This window comes from Triticum aestivum, chromosome 7A (genome assembly GCF_018294505.1).
Source record: "Triticum aestivum cultivar Chinese Spring chromosome 7A, IWGSC CS RefSeq v2.1, whole genome shotgun sequence".
Lineage (NCBI taxonomy): Eukaryota > Viridiplantae > Streptophyta > Magnoliopsida > Poales > Poaceae > Triticum > Triticum aestivum.
The window spans coordinates 101,812,723-101,823,762 of record NC_057812.1 but is presented as its reverse complement, the minus strand read 5'-3'; the positions used below and the strand labels follow the sequence as shown (position 1 = coordinate 101,823,762).

Here is an 11,040-nt window from a genome sequence, read left to right as displayed (position 1 = left end):
TTACTCGCATCTTAGTTAAACCTATGATTTATCAAGCCCGTACTGTTGTCAATGCTTTCATCAATGCATATATATATATATATATATATATATATATATATATATATATATATATATATATATATATATATATATATATATATATATGCCTATGACCAAGAAGATTGATTTAGTCCATTTCCTTCGTTACTCTGTCCCGCTGCTATGAGTGGGATTAGGTTCAAAGCTTTCGAAAGAAAATTTTAATCTCCCATTCAGCCCCCCCCCCCTCTGGTCGATATACTCTCGGTCCTAACAGAAATCATAAGTGGGCCATTCAGGATCAGCTGACACGGCATCATGATGACTGGAGGGTTTGTCAAACATTGAATGAAGAATTCGAAATTCATTAGTAAAAGTTTGATTTAGTTCCATTTCCTCGACAAATAGATCTTTAGTCTTATCAATTAATTTTTTAATCATTTCCATAACAAGTTGTTGCTCAGTAGCAATTTTAGCAAGTGTTGAATAGCTCGAGTTTTATTCATTATTTTCGTATTCATCACTTGTATCAAACTAGGAGCCATGTGAAGTACCTTGGAGCCTTATTCGACTGTTGGCACGTGCCGGCTTGGATTATGTCGGGCACATCTCCTGATCTGTCGTCATGATGGTGGGGGTCCTTGCTTACAATACTGGGTTCCGACCACTTTTGGTGTTGTCGGTGGAAGGCTAGGAAGTCATTGGGGAGGTTGGTTCGCGGTCTGTTTGGGTGAGGGTCCTTTTGCTGAGTTTGTCTGGTTTGGTGTTACCTTGGTCGGCATGGCAATATTTGGTTCTCACCTGATGTCATGGTCATTGTTATTTATGATCAGATTTCAACATGTCATTCTCGGATGCCCCGGACATAGTCGTGCCGCGTGGGGGTGAGGGGATTGTTGGGACTCGGACGCTCTATTGAGAAGTCAAAGGGGGATTCCACGGTCAATGCGGGCCGAGTATAGAGAGACAACCAAGAATTGCTGGCAAATATAGACATAATATGAAATAAAAAATGACTTGCAGACAATTCACAAAAATATTCTTCAAATAGTTCACCTAAATTATCAGTTGCATTTATTATTTTTCCCTTTGTGGATCATTCATAAAATATGTTGTTCATAAGTTTCTTGGCTTCTTCACTTCAATTGGTGCTTGCGTCAAAGGCGCAACGGGTCATCTAGTAAGTATTCCCTCCATTTTAAAATAAGTGACTCAACTTTGTCTATGATGATTAAGTCACTTCTCCTGGACAAAGATACTTTCGTGGGATTTTGTTAACGCATATTATGAAACACAACTAATCGCTGCAGAAAATTGGCATGTTGCTCAAGTATTGACTATGTTTTTCGAGATGTTTTGTGGTGCAACGGTTTTTTTGTGTAGGGTTTATTACCCCACATCTTCATTAATGGTACATAATATTTTAGAAATTCTTACTCACATGTACACCCATGACCAACTGTGGATCCGCCACTGCCGCCGCAGGTCGTACACATTTCTTCAAAGCAGCTTGGTCTTCCTCCTCTTGAGCGGTGTCGCCGCCACTCCACCTATCCATTCTTTCCACGTCTTCCAGATCGACTCACTGAAGCCACCTCCTTCCCCTTCTCCTTTCTTTCTCTTATTAAGAGTTTATTGCACTAACAGCCGCACGCAACTTGTGTTGCGAGTACTTTGATCACACAAGCTAAATATTATGGTGCGTTTGGCCACATAACTTGGCAAAGCAATAGCATAATACGTGACCTCGTGTGCTCGCTTTGCAGTCATGTGACTAGGTCATTTCAATTTTGAACTTGTGTGACCAAACAACACATATGAGAACAAGTTGTGTGATCACAGTGTAGAATACTTTTCTCTAACACTTCAACAGCCGAACGTTGCAATATTACCCACCCGCCCCCAGTCTTCATCATTGTCATCATCAAGTCGGCATCCTGCCGTTTGGTCTTCCTCCCATCGTTGGCAGGGTGAGCATTCGCTCTCTATGTGACTATGTCCATGCACTGCTTGTTAATTGGGTACTCTTTTTTGGTACTTGTAAAACAACGGTGATAATCCTGCAGAAAAACACAATGATGAGAAAAGCTCTTGATGTATGAATCCAAGTATACAACGAAGCGAGCGTTGGTCATGCATGGATTTCAAAAGTGTTGGACACTGGCCAGGGTTTCAGTACAGTAAGAAAGAAGTAGCACACGGTAACGATGTCATCAGTACGTACGGCGTGCATGCATCGTTATGGCACGTACTTGTGTCCTCCTACGAGACATTGGGGGAGCGACATGAAGCAGCGGTCGTGCACGTACTCTACCTACTACATTGAGATGTGACATGACATCATGGATGACGCGAAGAATGGTACGTAATGGCGGCCGGCATCGGCCCCTCGGACGACCTTGGCTGCCCTACCTGCGCCGGCATTCATGGCCGCGGCAGGATGACGGGCGCCATATGCATCGGATCCAGAGGACCATGCGATCTCCACCGGAGATCTTGCCACCATTTACACCTGGTAGTAGGCAGCGCGCGCGTATACAGGCGCTTTCAGCGTGGTTTTTCACCCCGCCCTTCCCGCTCCTACCCGCAGATGCTCCATACGTGCCGCAGTAGACGGGATACACTGCATTCGTCTGATCATTGATACAGTACAGACGGATGTTTTTACCTTGGGAGCCGGGGTATGTATGCACCCACTACCTGACTTCTCGTAATAACTTGGGAGCAATTTGCTCGGATCCTCCTGACCTGCCAACAAGGTGATATGTATGGGACCAGCCAGCTCGTACGCACGTTATTGCACTGTGACTGCGGCATGCAGGCCGCAGCGGCAGCCAGGCGCCAGCTACGCGGCGCTGGTTTCGAGGGTCGTCGGGGCGACACGACAGGACAATCTAGGCAGGATGCCGTTTGCCAAATGCGGGATCGTCGAGCGCGGACTCAGAGCATTCACATTCGGACTTTACAAATCCGATTCCTCAAACACCCGCCGATATGATTGGACGCGTTCATGGACAGTGACTGATCATACCTTAAATTAGCTACTCTGCATCTGAGTCTTTTATATTTTAACCTCTAGATCCATACAATGCATGTCAAAAAAAAAAACTACATACTATATACTACCCTAGCTAATCTTCGTCGTCAGGGATGTCCACGACGTCGGTGTCGGGCATGTAGGAGGGCTCCAGCTCATCTTCTCCTGCTCGACCTCATCCATGTAGGCGAGCATCTACTCCTCCTCCGCGGCGTGCTGCACCTTCATCTCCTATGGGCGACAGCGTCTGGCCTCCGCATCTGACTCCGAGCGGAACGAATCGATGATGGCTTGCTGCTCCACCTGCAAATCCGTGCCCTTGGCGTCTCCCAGATCCTCCTCTCAGCATCCTCCTCCTACTCTAACTCCTTTGGATCCACTGCATCCGAAGGTAGTCTCTCAGTGATCCAGGCTTCGCGCCTTGCCCGGATCTGCTCAAGGAGCTACAGCCGGCGCTCTGGCGTTAGAAATGGGTAGTCCCTTATCCAACGGTGTGGGGGCATGCCTACTAGTGATGGCGGACAGGGAGTGGAAAGCGGCGGCTGCGACGTACGGGCAGAGAAAAGTGTGGAGGGGTAGGGTTTCGGTGCTGGCGTTCGTCTTAAATAGTCGGGCTAGGCACTATGCAGCCCGCCGGAGTAGTGCCACGCGGCGACATCAGTCCGACGAAGGAGACGAGCTTCGGACCGCTGGGTTTCCAGACAATTCCGCGTGGGACTCCGACATTAGTCCGACTAATCAGGCAAAGTATTTTTTGAAAGACAAGGAGTAGATATAATAGCGCCTACTTCCTATAATCATGGGCCATCACCCCACGTTGCAGTTTTCTTTTATTCAGTCGAGCAGGAAACCAAATATAGGAGGAAAACACGGTTTGATCCGAAAATCATGGCGCCATTTGAGGAAGAACTCCACGCCAGGTTTGATCCTCTAATCCCGGCAAGGCCCGCAAACAGAAAATCGTGGCCTCATACACGCTCTACATTACTTGCATGCAATACGAAAAACTGCTAATGAACATATGTGCAGGCTCATCATGGATAACAAACGCGCACACATCGCCGAGTCCCACCTTGCCGCCGGCTCTCTCACATGTCGCCCACCTTGCTACAGCACCCGCGCACGTCGCACACCTCGCCGATGGTCGTTGGCCGGTCCGCTCGGTCCGGCCCGGGCTTGGCCGCCGCCGGTCCAGTCTCTGAAATCAGGACCTTCATGATCTCGGTCCGGTCTGGTTCGGACCGCAGCCGGCCGATCCAAACGATGGCTCGGACTGGGACCGGCCGGCCCGGATCGTGTCCACCCTTCTTCCTTCCGCGGGCTTTCACACTAGGCACGACGGCTCCGTTCAGATATATGGTCTGGTCGTTGGCTCCGAAGGCGATCATCTATCCTCCTGAGGCATCCCCCGTAGGCTAGGCTCTCTTGGCAGGTCGGATATGGCTTGCCCAGGTCTGTGGAGGTTGCTAGAGGGGGAGTATCGTCATGACATGTCGGTTCTCCTGTGTTGAAATCAGAAAATGGGTTCAGAAAAATCACCATTGAGATTCTAGGATTGTACTACTAGGTTACTGGGCTTAGTTCCGTACAAATGATTTGAAAGGAAAGATGGACTAACAGAAATAGTGAAATTTTGAGCGGAAAAAGCGATAAAAGTTCAAGCATATTATAGGTTCTTACCACTTTTACTATGGAATTGAGAAGGCCATCAAAGTTGCAGCTGCTAGAATTTAACGCACCCTGACCCTGCAGCTTTGAAATTCCCAAATCATACACATCAGTCTGTTCAGGCACAATGGCACCACCATCGTAGCTAAAATCACCATTGTTCAGTCTTTGGTCTTGTCTCATTCCACCATCCATTCTATGTCTAGAGTTGCTTGCAACTCCAAACTGGAGGTATTTCGAATGTCTGTCGGTATCATGAGGAGGGAGCAGCCTTGTACTACCAGAAGAACTAGCTCCACATCTGCCGCTGCTAGCTGCTATGAGGCTCTCAGAAGGGCAAACACCAACAGTCATTCTTTCTGAAAATATCCCCTTTTGGTCCATCCCTTGTTCTTCAGTGACAAAGCTAGCATCCAGCTTTGTCGCGATAGCACCATCGAACGAGATGTGCAACGGTAACTTGTCGACAGAAAATCCATCACCAACTGGAAGAGCACCCTGCTGAGACCTTTCAAGCAATCCTGAACTTGCATTTTGTATTCCTACTGATGGATGGGCTCCAACTTTGATATGTGGAGTGCACTCCAAAAGATCTTCTGGTGGCAGTGAACTGCTTGTAATTCTCTGGAATGTGCCACGCATAGTGTTGGCCAGAGCACCTCCAGAAAAGACAGAGCACAGATCATTGGTTTCTTGATGGATCCACTCCTGCTGGAGCCGGGGCTGCCCAAATGATGATGCGGTCAAGCCTTGCGTCAAGTCTGCGTGTTTATTGCCTTGTAAGCTTACTTCGCCATTGTTGCCAGCACAGTGAATTCCCTTGGGAGAAGCAAGGTCCTGAAGCCCAAATGTTGTTGCACCAGCACCACTCAGCAGTCCATGCGGATTGAAAGATGGAGGAGCAGCAGAAGGGCCAAAGGGTTGATGATAACTATGAAGTCCTTCAAATGCTCCCATGTGCAAGAAGGGGTCTCTGCCTCCAAAAGCAGCAGCAACGCTGGCTTGTTGTGATGCCACAGCACTTAGCCGTCTGAGGTATAGCCTGTACTTCTGCATTGGCACATATAAAGTGAATCGCAGATCACAATCGCATATGTTTCATGCATGAGATATAGTATAATCATAAGAGTTCTAGAAAATAAGACCTATAATCAGAGATAACCACTCTCTGGTTTGGCATCGAAATTCTTGCGGAACTGCTACATAAAAGCACTACAGTATATATTAACATCTGACGAATTTTTTTAACTTTTAATGTAGGCTTGTTAATAACTTTTCATAGCTTTTGCATTTTTATTTTTAAAATATATTAAAAAAAGGTGTACAGCACGGTTTACATAGTTTAGTTTTTTTTTGAGGTAAACATAGTTTAGTAAGCTGGACACGGCGGCAGGGGCGGATCTAGAGGGTGGACAATGAACAATTTTACAGCTGGCCTACCCTGGCCCATTGGGCTAGATAAGCCACTGGGCTGTGTCAGTGTCTTCCTTCTATTTTTTTTCCTTCTAGCTGGTTTACAAAACTGAAACAATGTAGCCAAACTAGCCCTGTTTGATAGCAAAGTATTATAAAAACTAAAGTATTGAAAACTACAGTAATTTAGTCAGTAGGTACACAATACTACAGTTTTGACATAACAGAGTATTTTGAAGTATTCGTGATACAGAGGACCTGTTTGGTACAATGACGTAACATTAGCTGACTAGCTGTTAGCACTGCATACAAGCATGTTTTCTAGATGTTAGCTGGCTAGCCATTGGCATTGCATCCAGCAACAGACCGGCGTAAGAGCAGCGCTGCTCTAGCTGGCTGGCTGTATCATGCATAAGAACGCAGAAATCCATGCATCCAGGCAGCTGCAATCTATTGCAGCACCATGCACAAACATGCCACAGCCATGCGACGCCTACTACAATTTTGCCGCTGAGGGAGAAAACTCCAGCAACAACATGGCGGTGGCAACGATGACATGGAAGCGAAGGGGAATTGATGCGAATAGCGAGGGAAAAGATAGCGATGCTTTCCCTCTTTTTTCTACAGCTGCTCTGTTTTAAAAAAAAGAGGTCCAGAGGTCTTTTTTTATGCAAACCTTGGTTTGGTAAATACCACAGTATTAAAATAACAGTTTTTAGTGGCAACCAAACAGCTCGTTGTAAAAAAAATTATGGTAATCTAAAAAACTGTAGTATTCTCATAATACTTAGAAAATACTCTGCTATCAAACAGGGCCTAAACTTGTACAGCAGTACATACCAAAATGCTACATTGAACTTGTACAGCTGTACTACCGAAATACTGCATTAAACTTGTACAGCAGTACATACTAATTTATGTCAGATCCGATCTACTAGTGGGGAGGAATAATATGAGCAAGCTGCTATTCACATTAGATATCTCCTTTTTCAGGTTTCCTGAAAGATTCAGTATAGCTGAACAGAATGTTTCTTTCATATGTTTTGTCTCCAGACCAGCTGAACTCATTTTGAATGGACACCAGAGCATGTTAACATATCTACTATACCTAAATAGCTAGCCCCCACTATAAAGAATTCTCTGCCTTCTCCTTGCGCCACATCACTCAAATTAATTTAGCCATTGGATATACAAGATCTATCTACAATAGCCATTGGATCTACAGGTTGAGAGCTCCTCCACCAAGCGCATGCAGTAACCGAAGCATGCATGCAGAACGTGCAAGGTTTGCTTTAATAACCCAAAAGAAATTTGATGCATGCAACTCACACTCCGATGCTCCATGAAAGAAAATATCGCATGCATCATATTTTGTTTTATTTTGCTTCAGTTTGGACTTACTCAGAGAGATACACATTTATTTATTTTTAAAATGTTGATAAGAAAATTACCATGCTACAGGAAAAACCGTAAAGACATTAGCTAGATTATTTTTCAGCGCAGTATTTATTTTATACAAATTCCCGCAGCAACGCGCGGGGTATTCCTCTAGTTTGTTAAAAAGGGTAGCACAAATAACAGTTGTATCTATACTAAATATAACAGTTGTATGTATACCAAAATACCATTTATGTTTTGTTTCCAAGCCATAATACCAAATTAAGCTCTGCTCTACTTTGCTCCGCAATTAACGGTTGTTTGTTAGCCCTCTTAATTTTAACACAGGAAAACAAGGCCACTTTGCAGACAATTTTATCAAAAGTTCTGCAAAAGTTTTCTCTCTGTGCATCACAGGCTCATGAATCATGAATGGAAGAGATAACAATCCAATAGCTAGAGCTAAAGGTGGTGATGGAAGTAAATGCCGTGCTGGCGTACCTGCAGATGACTCGCAACATTTTCCCTGGTGAGCTTCTCCACGTTCATAAGCTCGAGTATTCTTTTAGGTACAGCCTCTGCAACAATCAGCGAGAGAGAAGGACACAAGCATAAATGGGTTTGCTGTAGCCTGCAAGAACATTTAACATAAAGCAAAAGGCAACGTTGGGAGGTGTTTTTTCTTTCTTACTGTCGATCCCGAGCTGGTTGACGGCAGCTACGAACTTCCGGTGCAGCTCCACTGACCACACCACCCTCGGCTTTTTCGACGCCGCCGAGGCATCGTCGTTGTCCTCGCCTTCATCTTCCTCCTCGCAGTGCGGCTCCTTCCTCTTCTTGCTGGCCCTGTTGCTTTGGTCAGACGACCTGTCACAGGTCGCCTGGCCGAGCCGGTGGTACGAGTCCCTACTGATCTCTTTGCAGAAATCAAGATTGTTCGGCTCACGGTTGCAGAATTTTCTCCTCACAACGTGCTGCCACACGTTCCGGAGCTCTTCGATGCGAACTGGTTTTAGGAGATAGTCACAGGCACCATGAGTTATCCCCTTCAGTACAGTTTTTGTCTCTCCGTTCACCGATAACACTACGCCGAGTTGAATGGTATATCATTAGCATCCATCCATATTCTAACACATGCATTACTCAACAACAAAGTACCAAAAAATCAATAAAGGAAGTTGTGGGCTTACTGATGACAGGGAGATCCATTTCGAGCCCCACGAGCTCGAGGAGCTTGAAGCCGTCCATGTCGGGCATGTGGACGTCGCTGATGACCAGATCAAACATGTCCTTGTTCTCCCTTAACAGCCTCAGTGCAGTAGCAGCCTGGTTGGTGGTTGTCACTGTTAAAGAGACAGCATGTGCTCTTATATCAGATTTACAATTGTTGAAACTTGAAAGCAGAGGATGCATAATAGCTAAGATATATCGCATTGCGTTGCAAGAGTGTTAAAACATCTGTAAAATTTATGTCTGTGATATGCATTTCAGAACATGGCAGATTGTTTTTACACTCTCCAATCTGCAAGTGGGAACTCTTGCAACCACAGAAGCATTTAAGCAATAGTAATTACCAATGCAAACTCTCTGGAAGACTGGAACAGCATAAAGTAACATCAGATGAGTGATAAGTGAAAATACAATTAACTAGCTGCAGGTAATATGACTTGCAACAGAATGAAGTTTCTTAAAAAAATACACACAATGAAGTGCAAGCAGGCTCTGACCATGATACTGGCAGCGGCGTAGGAGGACCTCCAGAACCTTGAGGCACACGGGGTCATCGTCGACGGCGAGGACCCGCATGCCGGCGGGGAACTGGTCCCTCTCCATTAACCCCTTCCTGGCCTCCATCATCATGGCGTCCAAAAGCATCCGAAATCGTCCCAATTCAGAGTAACCTAACAACTGCTTGTGAACTAGCAACTCCTATTTAACCCTAAAGACAAAAACTCTGAGAAGCTAATGGCGGCTAATTAAGAGTAAGAAGAAAGGGGACACCACCTGAACACAACAGAAGGGAAAGCTAGGGGACCCGAAAAATACTCCGGGAACAAGAGAGGGAAAAACTCTAGGTGGATTTGGATTCCTGCACACCGGCGGTGACAAGATGGGAGGAGAGGCCTTCAGGAACGAACCCGCCGCAGCTCCTCCATCACTATAGAGGAAGGGAAGAGGCTGGGAAAGCAAAAGGCCAAAAGGACCAAGCGAGACAGAGGAAAGAAGAAACGCAGAGACAGACAGTGACACTCCGGGTGCCCAAGCGAGGAAGCAAGCCCTACCCGTGCTCCCAGCTCAGCTCAGCTCAGCCACGCCAAGCAACACAGGCAAGCAAAGGGAGAAGATGACAAGGAGGAGGAGGAGGAAGCAGCCAAACCACCGCAGCAGCAGCAGCACGCACGTTGGTGAGGTGGGGAGGGTGTTGTTTGGGGAGGTGGAAGAGGCGAGCAGTGCAGAGCGAGATGGCGACGGAAAAGCAAAGTTTTGGACTGTTGGTGGCTGATTTATAGGGGTCAGTCAGAGTGGGAGTGGTGACAAGTGACAACTGATAAGGCTTGCAAATGATGCAAGACTACGAGAGGAGCCGTCGGACCCACACAGGCCACAATCTTCCAATGCCATGGCAGTTGGGGGAGCTTGCTTGCTACGGTTGTTTTTCACTCATGGTGATCTTTTTTTTAATCATTCATCGTGAATTAAAAGCAAAAATGCAAAATGATGATGCAAGAGAGAGAGAGAGAAGAATATCGAATATTTACTATGTGAACAGTAAATCCAAAAAAAGACTTGAAAAATCCAAAAAAACTGATTTTTTTGTCAGCCAAAATACTCAAATGCGTGATGTTCGGGCAAAATTTGTGGTGTTCAGACATCATATCCGAGGAGCTCTTTTAAAACTTCCTCACAGGCCTGAATTTTGTTTTTTACTTAGGGCTACTGAAATGTCCAAACACCATCAAATTTGACACGGGCATCACACACTTGAGCATCATGCATGACAATTTTTTTTGAATTTTTTGCTATATCTTTTGATTTTATAACTGTCCATGCTTGGGAGCCGAATCGCTGCATTGGAAGAATATATACTACTGTCGAGTGGTCATGGGGAATTGTAGATTGAATGTGCTCTCCGCTCACCAAGTGCTATTTTGTGCTCAACACAATATGGTGCTGCACTTTGGCTGAAAACGTCAAACTAATCTTGCGTTTATATTCAAAGTTCATGAATATTTATAAGTTTGTGTATGTTTTAAAATCCCCTAACTTTATAAATTATGAATATTTTTTAGTTTGTGTATATTTTAAAATTCCTAACTTTATTCAAAATTATGAATATTTTTTTGAAATGTATGATTTAAAAAACCATAATTGTATTAATTTACAAAAAAAAATAAAATTTTAAGATTTTAAAAAAATCTGTAAATATCTTTTGATTTAACAAACTTTTTCAGATAAAAAAAGGATATCGGGCTTTTCATAAGTGGGTGAGTGGAGCAGGTTGTAAGTTGAGAGAGCGAGGGCTT

At 45.0% G+C, this 11,040-nt stretch overlaps 1 protein-coding gene across 1 annotated transcript; it reads right to left on the bottom strand.

Moving 5' to 3' along the window:
• Positions 1-3,819: 3,819 nt before the first annotated feature.
• Positions 3,820-9,975, bottom strand: LOC123153308 (two-component response regulator ORR22). The gene is made up of 6 exons (XM_044572494.1): positions 9,244-9,975; positions 8,707-8,859; positions 8,208-8,600; positions 8,018-8,094; positions 4,739-5,776; positions 3,820-4,560 (listed from the first exon to the last, which is right to left on the bottom strand). The coding sequence occupies exons 1-6, from the start codon at positions 9,389-9,391 to the stop codon at positions 4,525-4,527; spliced, it is 1,845 nt and encodes a 614-aa protein (XP_044428429.1). The 5' UTR covers positions 9,392-9,975; the 3' UTR covers positions 3,820-4,524.
• Positions 9,976-11,040: the final 1,065 nt, after the last annotated feature.